This window comes from Eumetopias jubatus, unplaced genomic scaffold (assembly GCF_037043125.1).
Source record: "Eumetopias jubatus isolate StellerSeaLion01/CBP00866 unplaced genomic scaffold, mEumJub1_p1.0 scaffold_10, whole genome shotgun sequence".
In the NCBI taxonomy this organism is placed as follows: Eukaryota; Metazoa; Chordata; class Mammalia; order Carnivora; family Otariidae; genus Eumetopias; species Eumetopias jubatus.
Window position 1 is genome coordinate 100,209,866 of NW_028274816.1, and position 17,746 is coordinate 100,227,611.

At 37.6% G+C, this 17,746-nt stretch overlaps 1 protein-coding gene across 2 annotated transcripts; it reads right to left on the bottom strand.

The window, feature by feature from the left end:
* Nucleotides 1-1,283: 1,283 nt before the first annotated feature.
* On the bottom strand, nt 1,284-16,115 carry MEIOC (meiosis specific with coiled-coil domain). 2 transcript variants are annotated; one of them, XM_028092811.1, is made up of 8 exons: nt 16,050-16,115; nt 15,358-15,492; nt 11,937-12,094; nt 9,244-9,348; nt 6,474-8,340; nt 5,133-5,267; nt 1,937-2,117; nt 1,284-1,513 (listed from the first exon to the last, which is right to left on the bottom strand). In XM_028092811.1, the coding sequence occupies exons 1-8, from the start codon at nt 16,113-16,115 to the stop codon at nt 1,284-1,286; spliced, it is 2,877 nt and encodes a 958-aa protein (XP_027948612.1). The 2 variants fall into 2 exon arrangements, with proteins under 2 accessions (XP_027948612.1, XP_087883409.1); XM_088027283.1 differs by having other exon boundaries at nt 15,993-16,115.
* Nucleotides 16,116-17,746: the final 1,631 nt, after the last annotated feature.

The following is a 17,746-nucleotide window of genomic DNA, read 5'->3' on the forward strand; positions in this document are numbered from 1 at the left end:
TGCATTCTCAATCAGTTTCTTCTGCACATCATCTAAAGAAAATTTATGTGGTGTGATTACACTCTTTAATACCAAGATTTCTAAAACTAGGAAAAACACCAACATTTAAAACATCAGTGTTTCTAGTCAAGGATAGTTCAATTAAATTTCATCAGTACATTATATTATAGTTTAACTCATGGAGAAATGTTAAAACCCAAGATCTTCTGAGTCACATAATACCAACAGTTCATATTAATGAATAAATTACTCGGGTTTCATACAAAGATATTAAGTGATGAGAAACAGAAAAAGCCAAGCTTTCAAAAGCTCTTAAAAAAAAAATACAGAAGCAAACTAATGAACATAACTACACAAAACAGACACTAAACAATTGCAAACTAAACTAAAAATTAACCTTAAAAAAATACATTTTAGAACTTCGTGATACCCTCATAAAATGCAGCAAACTAAGGGTATTTAAACAATAGTCATTATTTTAGTTACTGTGCATCAAGTCTAAAAGATCCAGATAAAGGAAATTTGTTTTTGATTCAGTTTAAATACTTTAAAATTGGAAATATGTAATAATTGATAGTACAATTAAATTTTAAAGAATATACACAAATGATTTGAACAGGTTTTATATTCAGTAACTTGCATGGTTTTTACACTGGCACTTTTATCACTAATTTAGGAGAATCAGATGCATTTCCCTCCATATACTTAGGCACTAAGATTTCAAATTTATAAATATGGTAGTATTTTAAATATTAAATTTTTACATGAATATTGGGTTCATCCTTGTTTTCCTTTGTTTCCTAGGTATTATCCAGTTTTGTAAGGAAAACACTTTTATATCACAATCAAAACTTGTCTTGGTTACTAGACTGTAGCCATAATTGGGTTACAGTCACTTAGATTCATTATTTGGAATTATACTTACTAAGGCAGACCTAAATGAAACTTATCTTCTAGAACAATTTCACATTCGCATTTACCTGCACTGCAGAATGGGCTTAAGCAATATTTTAGGTGTTAGGAAATATTTAATTTACTTGTTATTTTTGGCTACTCGGAACTCCTAGAGTAGTCAACTTTCCCTTTGAGTTCACTTTATATCTGATTCATTCCAAATAGAAGATTTTTAAATAGAAGTTAGACTTCATTAAGGAATTAACTTTAAATCTGAAAGAAAATTAATGTATTGAAATTTTCAAGTTTGACAAGTTCATTAAAATTTTTTAGCATGTCTTGATACATTTACTTATCAGCTTTTTATTCTTCTTTCTGCTGGCATTTCCTTAATGTTTGGTTGCTTCACCTCTCTGGTTCAATGGATTGCTACTATTTATGTTTTCATGGACTTTATCTTCACAGTTTACTATATCTTGTAAAGCCTTTTCCACATCTGTTTGGCCAGCTGTACTGGCTGTTTTTGGCAAGGTCATCTGCAGTGCACACCACAGGGTAGTGCGTGCTTTCCGAGTAGCCACACACATCTCTTTAATTGCTGAAGCAAGGGCAAAAACATCTGTAAAAAAACCATTCAGGGTCAGTTCATATTAGATACCTTTTATATATTCCTTAACTCTTAAAAAGCCCAATGTTGTGCTATTAAATTATCAAACATTATTTTTATAAAAAAAGGATGGCTATTGACTGAGTGGGTTAAAGTATTTGACTTAATATTTAAAATTGTTGATACTGTATTTCTGACTTACAGTACAATGACTATGCTTTGGGTAGAACACAGACTTTGACAGAGTTATAATTAAATGGGTAAAATTAAAATTGATCAAAGTACTTTTAGAGTAAATTATTTGGGCATCATTTACCAATTTATTCTTTAGCTAAATGTAAATTTTAGAAATCCAACCTTTTAACTTCAGAATCTGATTTTAACAACATTCAAATCTCACTGCCTTATCAAAAGAATATGCATTACTGCTTATACCTCTGTCATCTTGGCATCTAGGAACTCCTTGCCTTTGCCGATTTGAAGCATTAACAATTTCATCCTTTCTACGTGACTGTACAAGGTGAATGGACTCCAAGTGTCTATCAAGAGCAGTAGAGATATTGGCATGAAGGGGAGAGCTTCGAAGACGTTCCATTTTGCCTAGTAGAGTCACAACCTGAGGGAAACATTTTAAATTTTGATAAGGCATGTAACCATACTGCCCTGTCTTTTAATTAAGAACAAATCTTCAATGAAGCAAAATAGAGATGAGGGCAATAATATTCATCTAATAAACAACTGAATGCCTACTGTGTCCTGATACCATGCTGGGGAAAACAAAGATATAAAGCCAATCTTTTGTACCTCCTTGTTTCAGTAATCAGTTACTGGGAATAAGCAACTGTTAAAAAAATTGAACACTCAAACATTTCCATGTCACTGACAATAAGTGCAAATTTAAGATCTAAGATTGTTTTTGGCAAATAAGAGAACAGCTTGCAAATAGAACATTTTTAGAAAGTACTGTAAAGGAAAAAAAGTTGAGCTAAAAGGGAGAAGTCCTAGATTGATTAATCCTGACCTCGGCAAGTCCTTTCTGGGCTTCCAGCATTCTCCTTTTGGAAATCAGAAATATTCAGATCACACTGACTAGTGGTAGTTTTAAGGAATCCCTAATCCATTATATCAGTAAGGGGAGTATATTTTCTAGTTGTATATACCTAACGTCTCAAATTCTAAACTTGAAAGAGAACTTTTTCAATAATTAGGATTTAAACATGAAGTAAATACAGTAATTGCCTTTGGGAGCTAAATGTTTTAAAATTCACAAATTAGGGGCGCCTAGGTGGCTCAGTCATTAAGCATCTGCCTTCGGCTCAGGTCATGATCCCAGGGTCGTGGGATCGAGCCTTGCATCGGGCTCCCTGCTCCGCGGGAGGCTTGCTTCTCCCTCTCCCACTCCCCCCTGCTTGTGTTCCTGCTCTCGCTGTCTCTCTCTCTCACTGTCAAATAAATAAAAAATATTTTTAAAAAACAATAAAATAAAATTCACAAATTAAAATTCACATAAGAACTTGGTGTTCAGTGATTGGAGAGAGTAAGAAAATATCTCAATTAAGAAGCTAATGGCAACTGAATGAATGCCTCTAACCTCACACTCATATCAAGTTTCTTTGGAGTCCACTTCAGGTCCATGGAGAAAACATAGGTATATAGGTATTAAATGTGAACCAAGTATTTATTTTTAAAATAAGAATCATTTTGAATAAACAATAAGTATAAAGAGAGAAATGTGCACAGGTGATTTTTAATAAACTTTTAAAAAGTTTTTTTTTCAGATATGTATAAAACCAGCAAACTAGAAAGTAGTACATATAAAAATATTTTTGCCCTTTGTGATCATTGGTCTAATGTTGCTAAATATAGATAAAACAAATTTTTACAACAGCTATAAACATAACCTAAAATAATGTGAAGCATAAGCAAAGCTGGAAAAAGTTTATTAAGTTTGCAGTCCTTTGATATATTGCCTAGACATGTATTACTGAAGAAAAGGAATTTTATTTTATTTTATTTTTTTAAGATTTTATTTATTTATTTGACAGAGAGAGACACAGCGAGAGAGGGAACACAAGTAGGGGGTGTGGAGAGGGAGAAGGAGGCCTCCTGCGGAACAGGGAGCCTGATGCAGGGCTTGATCCCAGGACCCTGGGATCATGACCTGAGCGGAAGGCAGACGCTTAACGACTGAGCCACCCAGGTGCCCCAGAAAAGGAATTTTAACTTGGAAGAGTCTTAAGAGAAAATAATGAAAGACTGAAGTTTTTTTTTTTCTTTTCTTTTTTGGAAGTTATTATTAACATAACATTTGGCTGTAACCCATGTTGGTATCTGCTATAACCACTGATAAATCCATTGTACAAATTTACAAATTTGATATAGAATTTCAAGTGACCAACTGAAAGCTAGGTAAAATCAATCTTTTTCCACTGAAGTAGTTCATGTCTACATTTTAAAGACAGCAAGGTACAAGAAACTGATGTTCAATAAAATACACTCTGCTATGTTGATTTTTCTAATTCCTAAAATGGCTTTTATTCAGTCACAGAAGCAAGCTGTCTTTACTGCATGCTTTTTCCCAGGAATATTTTTTTTTTAGTTTGTTTGTTTGTTTGTTTATTTATTTATTTATTTATTTTAAAGATTTTATTTATGTATCTGACGAGAGAGACACAGTGAGAGAGGGAACACAAGCAGGGGGAGTGGGAGAGGGAGAAGCAGGCCTGATGAGCAGGGATCCCGATGTGGGGCTCGATCCCAGGACCCTGGGATCACGACCTGAGCCGAAGGCAGATGCTCAACGACTGAGCCACCCAGGCACCCCAAGTTTATTTTTTTAAGTAATCTCTACGCCCAACATGGGGCTCAAACCCACAACTCTGAGATCAGGAGGCAAACGCTCCTCCGACTGAGCCAGCCAGGCGCCCCTCCCAAGAATCTTGTATCATATTTTATTTGGAAAACAGTATAAGTTTTTAAGAGAGGAAGGTCAAGAAAGAGAAATTTTACCTGCTCTATTAAATTCTAGAAAATTTTGAAATTACAAAGGAAATAACAGGAATAATCATGTTAAATTACAAAGTGACCTAACATCAGGATTCTTTATATTTGAAGTGATACACTAATTTTCTAAAACAAGAGTATTTTACAAAATTATGCATACCTATATTCTTCCGTATTTAATACATTGCTGGATATATTTAATGTTTGTTGAATAACTCAGGAGTACAGGGTTAAGAAAATGAAATACAGTAATTACCTGATTTACCATTTTGTATAAATGCTCATCAAGCTAGAAAACAAATGTTTGTGTCTAAGAAATGGGACTTTCTTTATAAATAATATTCAAAATTATTTTTGCTTTAAAATTCTTTCTATTGAGGATTAGCTCTATGTTAATTTGGGTTTCTTAAAGAGGAACCATTTAAGTTACTAAACCTACGTTTTAAATGATTAAGGGAGTGCTATTTCCCCTTCCCTAATTATTAATCATAGTTCTAGGACCAAGCATGGAAAAGAATATATTTCAGAGAGTTATGCATGTGATTTAAAAATCCTTCAGAACTCTGCCTTGTTTTAAAATTTTATCAAACAACTAAAAAATTCATTATTGGGTGTTTTTACAGCTTACTCTGGCTTGTTCCCGAAGTTCATCCACAATTAAGCGATCAACTCGAGATGGGTTGGAGGTCAGCCTTGGAATTGGTGTGTTGTTAGTACTGGATACTTTTTTTCCCGGGTAAATCTTGGCCAGGGCCAATTCAGTCTGTAAAAAATTATGTAACTTTTAGATGCCGAACTTTCTCAACATGATTCAATACTGAATAATATTTCTCCTAGGCCTAAGAAATAAATTGAAAATCAGGACTTTAAAATTGTTTCAGTTTCAAAAAGCAACAAATACAAACCACGATACCACCATATTTTTCTATCATATTTAATGCATATAAAATACCCAAAGGCTCCAACAGCTTAATAATTAAAAGAACTTTTTATTTTTTTTAAAGATTTATTTATTTATTTATTTGAGAGAGAGAGCATGAGAGGGGGGAGGGTCAGAGGGAGAAGCAGACTCCCTGCTGAGCAGGGAGCCCGACGTGGGACTTGATCCCAGGACTCCAGGATCATGACCCGAGCCGATGGCAGTCGCTTAACCAACTGAGCCACCCAGGTGCCCCAATTAAAAACTTTTTAAAAAAAAAGGATTTGGGGACGCCTGGGTGGCCTGGTCAGTTAAGTGTCTGCCTTCAGCTCAGGTCATGATCTCGGGGTCCTGGGATCGAGTCCCGCATCGGGCTTCCTGCTCAGTGGGGAGTCTGCTTCTCCCTCTGCCTACTGTTCCCCCTGCTTGTACACTCTCTCTCTCAAGTAAATAAATAAAATCTTAAAAAAAAATAAAAAAGATTTTATTATTTCTTTAAAGATTTTATTCACTTATTTGAGAGAGGTAGTGAGAGAGATGGAGTGCATGAGATGGGGTAAGGTCAGAGAGAGAGGCAGACTTCCCACTGAAGAGGGAGCCTGATACAGGACTCGAGCCTGAGACTCCAGGATCATGACCCGAGCCGATGGTGGCTGCTTAACCAACTAAGCCACCCAGGTGCCCCAAAAAGGATTTCATTTTTAAGTAGTCTCTACACCCAACATGGGGCTCAAACTCATAACCCTGAGATCAAGAGTCGCATATTCTTCCAACTGAGCCTGGCAGGCACCCCAAAAGAAGTAAACTTTTAACCCATTAAGGAAAAAGTCTACTTCATAGGCAAAATAAACTTTACATAAATAATGATTTTTTTTAAGCCTGAAGCTTAAGTCATCTAATTAATTCCTTATAGTCAAATACTTAACAAATACTGTACATTATAGAATTAGCTTAGAAATAAGGCAAGTACTCAAACTACTCTAACAAACAATATGAAGAGAGGCAGAGGGAACATCCTAAGTTACTCCTAAATGGATAGCTTTGTGTTACCTTTTTTCTCTCCTTTTCTAATGCTCTCCATTGTTCATAGCACTCTTCTAGTCGAATATGAAGTTCACTGGCTGGTCCACTACGGGTTTTAATTGGTCTTTGAAATCCAAAAGTTGGCACGAAACCAGAAAAGGAATTATCACCATACATCATATCATTAAAATAAGGGTATAAATGGCTTAAGTCATCATAAGAAAACAAATCATAAGAATCCACCAGTGGAACAACTGAATGGCCAAATGGGTGAGTGGATCTTAGGGGAAACCCATTTGTACCAAGTGGTTGAAAACTCTGATTATGCCTTAAATCTCCCATCATATAATTATTAGAAAAGCATGACGCCTGTGCACGATTCACACGGCTATTAATATTGTTGTCTCCACTTCCCTGTCTGTGGCTATTAAAATGACCCTGTGACTCCAACAGATCTTGATACGTATTTTGAGATAAGCCATCTAAGTGCTTTGGACCTTCCTCAGGATCATAATGTCCACTCTGAGGCTTAGCTTGAAAATTATGTTTGTTTACATTTTCAATGATCCCATACTGCTGAGCTGAATAGTTATCACAAAATCCATTTGGTTGCTTTATTTTTTTATCAGTAACTGATTCAAAGAGATTTTCTTCTCCAGTCTTTGTCAGTCCTTCCATGTGATTGACAGATTGAATTCTTTCTGCACCATTGTAACTGAAGTCAAAACTAGAAAATGCTGAAGGGTTTTCTTGGCAATACTTCTGAAATAAACTGCTATTTGGGGTTAAATTTGTGGATGACAGTTGGGGGAAATCTGAAGAATGGTTAGAACCTTTTGAAGCTACACTTAAGTGACTATTTAATCTCATCAAGTTACCTTGATTCCGATAAGGAATAAGAGTGTTATTTTTTGTTTGGACATTCATCCAAGTTGGTCTGCTTAAGTTGATACCTGAAGATGTTGCTGAGTTTGATAATAAATTCACAGATTTAAAATACTCAGAATTTGGGGGGTCAGGTTTAGTAAACTGTTTTTCTGTGACATTAACAAAATCGTTATTAGGTGGACAAGCTGTGTGAGGTTTTAGTCCAAATTCTGATTTTAAGCCAAAATCGGCAGTGAATGCTGCTTCCTTTGCAAACTGCTTTTCTGTTAGATGTGGTGTGGTTTTTGGAAATGTGAAATTCTGCTGGTCAGGTATTGTCTCCTCCATTTTTTTCTGATTTGCTGGTTTAACCTGAAATAACTTTGGGTAGGTGTCTGCTTCTAAAGTTGGTGTTTCAGGTGTGCCATTGGCTAATTTTTTACTATCTTGGACACTAAAATTCGAACACTTATTAAGCTTAGCCTTATTAGGATGAACATATTCTGGATATCTACAATAATCTGCATTTTCATTGTATCTATTAAATTGAGAAAGAAACATCTCTGCCCTTTTCTGCTGTAATGGTGCTTCAAGACCTTTAGTACATATTTTCTCTCTTCCATAAGGGTAAGTATCAACTCCTGATTCTTTCATGATGTCAGACAGACCAGTTTGTGATGTAAAACAGTTTTTGATAAATGGATAATCTTGGAATGTTGTCTTAGCTGTATCATTTGTCTGGATATTGTAACAGTTAGAATGATCACTTCGTGAGGGGTACATCCATTGTTCTTCAAGGTCTAAACCAGTAAATCCATGATAAAGTTCATCTATTTTTTGTTGTGGTGTTAGATTACTATTATGCAGGTATTGCTTTTCCACTGCTGACACAGATTCACCACTATAAAAAGCTTGCTGAGAGATGGCTGTATCTATTGGCCTTTTGGTTTCTGTTAAGAGGTCATGGTGATCTGCAAATCTGCTTGTGTTCATTGGCCAAACTGACTTTAAATTGGAGGAGCAGGTCCTAGAACAAGTAAATATATTTAATTACAACTTAGGTTTTAAATGACTTTATTTCCTTAGTGGAGAAGGTAGGACAGGTTTTCAAAACATTTATATCGCCTCACTGCCCCATTATCTATCTAATCCTTTCTAATTCTGACTTATAAACAACTATTACATCCAAATAATTTTCTATCACTTGAAATGTGTCACATGCTACATAAATATTCATTTTAATCTTAATATGTCTACAGTATACTTTCCCAAGAGGCATTAACTAAGGCCTGAGGCTGGTGACTGCATGATCTTGCATCAATTTATTTATCTATAATAAGCAGAAAACAAAATAAGTTTTTCCTTTAATTAGGTTATTATATAATACAAAAATGTTGTTGACTGCAATTTTTTAAATGAAAAAGATGTACTTTGCTGAAACTATTACTGAAATTAAAATATTTTAATTGGTTACATGTGTGCTGCATATTTCCCTATCTATGAAATAGGGCATTTGGGTAATATGGCTTCCACACCCCCAAAAACAATCAAAGTGTATTTTAAAAATTTTTACCATATGAATAAAGCCCATACATATTTCTGCATAGCAGTAATGATAGTTTTTTTCTTTGGGATATATCTATAAAAGCTCTTTGGAATTTATACTCTTTAAGCCAAACTTTAGCTCATAAACTCGAGGGAAATAGCTCTGAATTATGCAAGAATAATTTTCCAAATGAAAGTTCTTAATAGTAAATTAAATTTTAGTATGAAACTTCCATTGTATGGTAAGTACCTCACCAAAATCAAGGCTGTTAGATACAAATATGTGAATTAAGATGTCTATTGTCAGACAATCCTTTATTAAGTAAAAATACAGTAATCTAGTAAAAGCCTACTATATACCATATGGCTTATATAATATACTAACCCCTCAGCAAAATATGGCTGTGACTTATCTTGTTCTTCCAAAATATTAGACACAAGTCCATATAAGTCTGTTTCACTGCCATAGTCATTTCTTTCCGTTTGAATCCTAAAAATAAATGAATATCACATGTAAATTCTTTTCCTCATGCTGAAATACAATATATTGATTTCTATTTCCAGACTTATCATACTATTATTTTTCTATAAAATATCTGGGTTGGATTTATATCATCATTTCAAATAAAGAGGGAACAAGGAACTCAAGAATATTTTCCACGTTAGCATAGTGCCTATGCTGTGTTTCTCCTTCGTTTCAAATCCTATGTCTAGTTCACAATGTATGCTTAACTCTTATTTCTCCAAAACACATGCTATTCATTTTAGGTTCCAAGATATAAATCTCTAACCTATGATGTTTTAGACAGACTTGGCACCATGGCTGCTTCTAAAAGCGTATCTGTCCCATTATACATTATTCCATCAACACTTGCTCAGTTTCTTCATTTGTGATTTGAAAACCATATGAATCTGCTGCTCTATTTTTATGACTCTTTAGACCAAATGTTGGGTTTAAAAAGTGAAATGAGATATGGTCATCCTAGATACCACACCAATATTGCAGTTGTCCCTTAAATGTAACCGATTTGTGGGCTATCCCAAATCCTTACTAAAGTAACCAGAGCTCCATGTACCTGAAATCGTATCTTGTGACTAACACTGTCTAAATAATACAAAATGTAAAAACCACAAGGAGACTGAAATTAGTGCCTTTTTACCTCCTATGTATTTAAAGTAATTTGTTCCTAGAAGTAATATGTTGCTTTAGGTTGTAACTTCTTGTTTTCTCATACTTTATTTTTAACATTTCACAGTGTTAGGACATTTTAGAAATAAAAACACCTTATATTTGCATAACACTCAAACATTTCATTGATTTTCATAACATAGGATGGGCAGGTATTAGTAATCATTAAGCTACTGAATGAGCATTTGAGATTTTAAGAAACTTGTATTTTGCAAGTGCATACGATTTGCCAAACTGTCCACTTGCTGAACAAGTGGTCTGCCTACAAGTCTAATGCTTTTTCCACTATGTTGTGTTATTTCAAAAAGATTCAATGTAAAGTTTTTTTGGATAATAATATATTAGTATATATCTAAAAAAAATTCAACGTAATATATACTAAACTATTAATAGTTGTTATTGGGAAGTGTTAAAAGTTAAGGTGAACTTCTGCTTTCTTTTGTATATTTCTGTAAAGTCTGAATTTTTTCAATGAACATAGATCAACTTAAAAAATATTTTTGTAGAGGGCGCCTGGTTGGCTCAGTCGGTTAAGCGACTGCCTTCAGCTCAGGTCATGATCCTGGAGTCCCGGGATCAAGTCCCGCATTGGGCTCCCCGCTCAGCGGGGAGTCTGCTTCTCCCTCCAACCCTCCCCCCTCTCATGTGCGTGCTCTCTCTCTCATTCTCGCTCTCTCAAATAAATAAATAAAAATCTTTAAAAAAATATTTTTGTAGAATTATATTAGTCTTTCTAATAAAATCACTATTTCATAGAACTTACCAATTTTCAAATTTTTAACATTTAAAAAAAATTTAAAGTAATTTCTAGGGGCGCCTGGGTGACGCAGTGATTTAGGAGACCAACTCTTGGTTTCAGCTCAGGTCGTGATCTCAGGGTGGTGAGATCGAGCCCCATGCTGGGGTGCGGAACCTGCTTAAGATTCTCTCCCTCTCCCTCTGCCCCTCCTGCTTGTTCTCTCGCTCTAAAAATAAATAAATAAATAAATCTTTTTAAAAAAAGTAATCTCTACACCCAACATGAGGCTTGAACTCACAACACTGAGATCAAGAGTCGCATGCTCTACCAACTGAGTCACTTAAAAATTTTATTAATTAAAAAATATTAAAATTGGGGAGCCTGGCTGGCTCAGTCAATGAAACATGTGGCTCTTGATCTCAGGGTCCTGAGTTTGAGCCCCACCCTGGGCACATAATTTCTTAAAAAAAAAAAAAAGAATAAACATATAAGATTTTTAAATAATTATTTTCCACTTAAGCTAAAGATGTATCTACCTCTATCAACTGCTCCCTTATATACAATTAAAATAAAGGTAGATGGCATTCCCTTAGGCTTCTCTTTGCAACAGGCTCCCATAATATCCTATACTTTTTCTTTTAAACCTCACTATACTTGTGGCCAGCAAGTCATCATCATCATCATTATTGTAAGATCTATAACGGTAGGGATAATATTTGCCGTGTTAATTCTAGTATCCCCAAAAGGAGAGATCTGGCATAGAGTAGGCCTTTATTATTAATGGAATCAAAAAATAACTAAAAGTATCTTATATTTGATAAAATCCCGTTTGTTGTATACTTGTGAAGGAAATAAATACTGAAAATTTAGAACTGGATGAAAAAAATCAATAAAAAATTATAACTCATTTATATAAGCTATCCTTAGAAAAAGGAATTTAAGATTTACTCACTAAGTGTTGCCTCTAATGAATAAAAAAAAGTAATGAGCTAAAAATTATATACACAAAACTGCCTAGTTTAGGGCTTCTAAAAGTTTAATAAACATAGAATTGTAATGCCATGACATTAAAGTGCTGATATAGGGAACAAACAGCTAATACAACTGGGTTCCTATGTAATCAAACTTAAAATCTGATTTATTAATTTACCTGTTCTTTACATTGATCTGAGAATTAGAAGGCTGTTTAATATCATCTCCATAAGTAGACCATGGTGTATAGAAAAGTGAAGAATCTACAGAACTTGAATATTCTGTTGATGAAGCAAGTGGAGTACAGGTTTGCCGTAGGTCAACACTGTCTTCACTCTGAAATTTTAAAGACATGTTTGCATATCAGACACTTCAAAATTACACTTATTACAGAATATTAGTGAAATAATAAGAAATTAGAGGAAATAACACATGCGTAAGAGCTGGAAGACTTAAAATCTACACTTAGCCACTCAAGCTTGTTTTCTACTAGGGGTTGGTGAATTTTTTCTGTAAAGGGCCAGATAATAAATATTTTAGGGTTTTCTAGCTGTTATGGTCTCTGTTGAAACTCCTCAGTTCTGCTATTCTAGCACCAAAGCAAACTACAGACAACATGTAAAGGGTATAGCTGTGTTCCAGTAAGATTTTGTTTACACAATCAGGCACTCGGCGGATCTGATCTGTACTTGTTGCTTATCCCTGGTATGAAACACCTACAATTACTGCACTTCTTTTTTGAACAGATGAGCATTGTGTGGACACTAGCAGTGTTATTTTCAAGAAATTATTTGCAAAATTCTAATGCCCCCAATCTGTTAAAAAAGTGAATGTCATTTATTTATATAGAATTTTCAAAGAAATTCCACATAACATATTCATTCAACTTTGTGACATGAATACTCTATTTTAAAAAGAGGGAAACTAAGGCTACAGGTTACTGAGCAGATAGGTGACAAAACTAAACCCAAACTCAAGGCCTTACTCCTACCGTAGGACCTTTTATTTAATTTTTTCTATAGGACCTTTTAAATAATATCTTCAATTTTCAGCCTAGTTTCTATTTCCAAGAGATATTATAAAGATGATGATACATAAAATTTTAGAATTTTAAATCTCTTTAGAAATTTAAAGGCTATTATTACAATTAGAAGAAAAATACAAGCTCGTTTTTCTTTTTTTGTGAATACTTCTATAATGAACTTTGAGTAAATAAGGTAAAAAATTTGAATTTTAAGCTTTTATTGATTTAAAATACTGCCTCGTGGGGCACCTGGGTGGCTCAGTTGGTTAAGCGTCTGCCTTCAGCTCAGATCATGATCCCAGGGTCCTAGGAAAGAGCCCCACATTGGGCTCCTTGCTCAGCGGGGAGCCTGCTTCTCCCTCTCCTTCTGCCCGTCGCTCCCCCTGCTTGTGCCTTCTCTCCCTCTGTCAAATAAATAAATGGAATCTTTAAAAAAATAAAAATAAAATAAAATACTGCCTCTTTCCAAAAGGGATGTTCAGTGAAAATAATTTTAGATACTTAAAATAGAATGAATTTAACAAATTATATAAAGATTAAACTTAGATGTATTTTATTCTAGAAAATGCTTCTTTAAAGAAGTCTGAAAGTATAGATTCACAATTTTTAACTCTCCAAATGAAACCTGAGATGTAATAACTATAAATATCCAGACATAGTAGAAATGGTATTTTCTTATAAATCCAGAGAAAATATAATCCTGACTGAAAATATTTCCTAATTGCTTTTATACTCTTAATCAAAATTTATATAAAGAGAGAAGACATAGTTAGATCAAAGAATTCTAAATTTTTGTTCATCATAGACATAATTGAAATATGTCTTTAAACATATAACAGAGTTTATACTATACCAAAAAATATGAAAATCTCTTCCAATCACCCATCCTTAAGAATCTCAAATATTTTACAACCATTTGTTTAAATTCTGGTTATGACTGCTATTTGAAAACTACACATTATAATTGTCTTATTTATATACATCACGCTGACTATTCTGAAGCTGCGGAAACCAAGGTACCAAAGTAATTTTGCTAAGTGTGTCACTAAAAAAATACTTTTCCAGAATTTCTTAGTTAGCAATAACTTTTACAAAGGCTTCTATCTTTAGAACCTTTCATAATTTTATTCCTTTTCTGGAGATTTTATCATAGGCTCACCTTAACTCTCTTTTAGGTGTGAAACATCCAAAGTGATATAAGTAATTGTTCATCTTTTTAAGATAGTGACTTAAAAGAAGTATTTTCAGATTATGCAATATCAAACAAGATATACACTATTTGAAACTAACTGTATTTTAAGAGCATTCTTTCGTTTTACATTTTAAAGTAAGATTTGACGATTAGAAAAATTAACTCCTTTTGTAAGATTGATTTCAATTTTGTATTCTAGGATAAAAGCAGCAGCTAAAGTAACGTGGTGGATTCAAACATAATTATACTTTAAATATCTGGATCCTTTTCAGTTAAAACATTTATGCGAATTAAATATGCAAATGCTTGGGGATGCATATTAATCAGTCTAAATAAACTGCAAAATGTATCACTTATATCCTTGCTATAGTTAATTGATTGAAATTAGATCCAAGTAAATTTTAGAAGCTGTATAAACATTATAGAGAACAGTGGAATGCTGGTCTTGGCAGTGAAAAGACCTGTGTTCCACTTGGGTTTTGTCACTTAAAGCACGAATCAAGCTCTCTGAGCCTCAGTTTCTCAGTCTGTACACTAGATATAATACTATACAAAGTTGTATTATGGATTAAATAAAATTATTTATTTTGGGATATTGTTATAATTAAAAGTATAACAATACCAACACTGATGTCCCGGTTAAATAATTTCAAATGAAAACGACTTACACACCCTAAGCCTAATTTAGTATGATTAATAAAACTAAATGTTTTAGGTGAGGTGAAAGGCAGCATGTCATCTAAGACACAGTTAAGGCCAGAAAATGAAGGAGTACAGAAAAATTTCACCTTCAAATGATCAAAAGTATGTTTATGCTGACTTGCTTGCAATAAATGCTTGAAGGAAAAACTATTTTATGGTCTTACTAAGTAAACAGGGATTTTCTTACATTTCTGGCCTCATGTTACACTGAGAACAAAATGATAACAAGAATCAATGGAAAAATCTTCCTCAACTTGTTTTCAAAGCAAAATATGTATTGTGCAGACTCGACTGAAAATGTTACCGGCTGAGAGAAAGAAAAGGAAGAAAGGGGAACAAAGAAAGAAAGAAAATGTTACTGGCTTTTTGGTCCTAAACTTGGAGAAATTTATTTTCTTTAAAGATTTTATTTATTTATTTGACACAGAGAGAGAGAGAGCACAAGCAGGCAGAGCAGCAGGGAGAGGGAGAAGCAGGCTCTCAGCTGAGCCGGGAGCCCGACGTGGGGCTCGACGTGGGGCTCGATCCCAGGACCCTGGGATCATGACCTGAGCTGAAGGCAGACGCTTAAGCGACTGAGCCACCCAGGCGCCCTAAAGTTGGAGAAATTTTAACAGCTAAGTGAATGGGCCCAGGTAAACGACTGTGATTTCGAAAAAAATCCTCTAACAAAGGATGGACCTGCGATCTGTAGCAATCATAGAAGGAAGTGGAGCCAGTCAGCATCACGCTGTTGAACACATCCGTTAGTCTACTGCTGGGGTCCGCACCGAGGTTCCAGCAGCGATTCGCACCTCCACGGAACGCTACCTTGGGCTGCACAAGACAGGGGTGGGAAGCGGGAGAGGCATCACGCAGTGCAAAGCCACGGCCGGAACGGCGGACGGCTGTTGCGCCGCCACTGTTCGCGCACCTCAACTCGGAATCCACTCCGAGGACACCGATCCCGGGGATTCCCTCTCTGCCTTCCCGCCATCTGCCCGCCGACCCCAAGGCGCGGCCCTCGACGGCCCTGACAGGCCCACCACGCCCGCGGCCACCCTGTCGAGCCTCAGCGCCGCGACCGCCCGACGTGGAGGAGGCGACGGCAGCTGGGGCGTCGCGGCCACTGCAGCCCCTGCAGCCCCTACGGTCTGTCCTGTCAGCCCGCGCCGAGGTCCCCCCAAGCCCGGGCCCGCCGGCCGCCGCCCGCCCCTGCCCCGCGGCCCGGGTGCCCCGTCGGGGCTTCTCCCCGGGGACCTGCCCTCTCCCGCACGGCCGCGGTCTGCTCAGAGAACCGCGTCTGGGGACGCGCCCGCTCCTCTGCTGCTCCTCACCGTCGCCATCCTCCGAGCCCGGCCGCCTCCCAGACGCTGACCGTCCCCACCGGTTACCTCAAGTCCCTCCCTCAGGCCTGGAGGGTGAGGGGCCGGGCAAGTGTCTCCGCCTCTCACCTCCATGGGGCCCCCCAGCCCCTCCTGGACTAGGTACAGCTCCTGGGGCACGGGGGTGAGGGGGGCGTCGAGGCCCGGCTCCCTCAGCCCGCACCCCGCCGCTGCAGCCGCCGCCGCCGCCGCCGCCGCCGCCGCCGCCGGCCCGGGCGCTGCCTGGAGCTGGTCTGTGGGGGGGGGGGGGCCGGAGCGGGGAGGGAGGGGCGGGGGGAGAGGCCGTTACATTGCCTACCCCTCGCTCGCGACCCGGCACGCTACCCGCCCCACCGGCCTGCCCCGCCCCGCCCCGCCCCGCCCCGCCCCACCCCACCCCACCCCACCCCACCCCACCCCACCCCACCCCACCCCCTCGTGTGAGGCCCGCCCCCCGCTTCGCACCTCCTCATTGGCCCGCTGCCCAACCAATAGGCAACCTCCTCCAGTGCCTGTTACCCCCAGAGACAAGGCCAAAAAGGAGCCGTTAGCTGACCTCGCTCCTCCGTAGCTTCTGAGCCTTTCCCGCTCAAAGTAAGCCTGTTCGGGATTGGCCCTGACTGGCAAGCAGCCGCCCGATGATTGGCTAATAGGGCAGCAGGGGGGCGGGGCGCGGGAGGTGAGGAAGGAGCGCGGGCCTACCCGATAGGAGAAGTGATGGAAGTGGTCGGAAGATATGAGAAGTCGCTCAGCAACTGGCTGTTAATCCTAAACCTAACGCTGCGCGCCTTGTGCATTTCATTTTTGTCCCTTGGTCCCTCCCCTAACTCCCAGAATCCTTTGGAGGGGCCAAGAGAATAATAGACGTGCTTATTTACGGAAAGCGAGGAACCCGTTATGGAATTGGGTGTGTTGTTGGGACCCCCGCACCCCTTCCGAGGGAGAGCCGCGCTCTGTTCTAGGCCCCAGGCCACTACGAGGGTGAAGGCGTTTTGGTGTTAATGTAACTCTTGAACAAAGTTCACGCTGACCTGCACCAGACAAGCCATTTATGTGGGCAGTCCCATTTGGAGATAGGATAGTCTCAGAGAAATGCTAAATGTGGGCATTGAAATATTGAAGATGAGAATCATAAACGCTGCAAACGCCTTTAAGGTGTTTATGTTTAAAATCAAAACTTGAGAAGCTCTCTGTAAAGTGGAAGATGTTCTTTTAATTCAAAAGCAAATGGAGATAGTATAGGGGGACAAGTTTTATTGGCCCATACTGTCCCGGGAGTGAATTTGGACGTCTACCCAGCTTTGATTTGAGAAGGCTGACCAGGTGAGGTGGCTGTACCAATTACATTTCTTTCCCTACTTCACCCTTAAAGTTGCTGATGTGGAGCTCATTCTCCCCTTGCTGGAAGGAGTTCTGTACCCTCTTCCCTCCCCTATTGTACCCCAGAGAAGTTTGAAAAAGTATGAATCCTCGTATGTATCTTTTTTGTTGTAATAAGACATACATAAAATTTACCATTTTAGTCATTTTCAAGTGTACAATTCAGTAGGGTTAAGTACATTCATAATGTTGTGCAACCATCACCGCTATACATTTCCAGATAATTTTCATTATCTCAAACAGAAACTCTGTACTCAATAAACAATAACTCCCTATTTCCTCTCCCCCATCCACTGATAACCTCAATACTAATTTCTGTCACTAGATTTTGCCTATTCTAGGTACCT

Bases quoted from the DNA above. Each gene is read 5' to 3' on its own strand.
- MEIOC (XM_088027283.1), bottom strand. From the start codon at position 16,115: ATGGAGGTGAGAGGCGGAGACACTTGCCCGGCCCCTCACCCTCCAGGC. The intron at 15,493-15,992 runs GTGAGGAGCAGC...TGTCTTGTGCAG, and splicing joins GGGCTCGGAGGATGGCGACG to CCCAAGGTAGCGTTCCGTGG. The intron at 12,095-15,357 runs GTCCATCCTTTG...TTAAAATTTCAG, and splicing joins ATGATTGCTACAGATCGCAG to AGTGAAGACAGTGTTGACCT.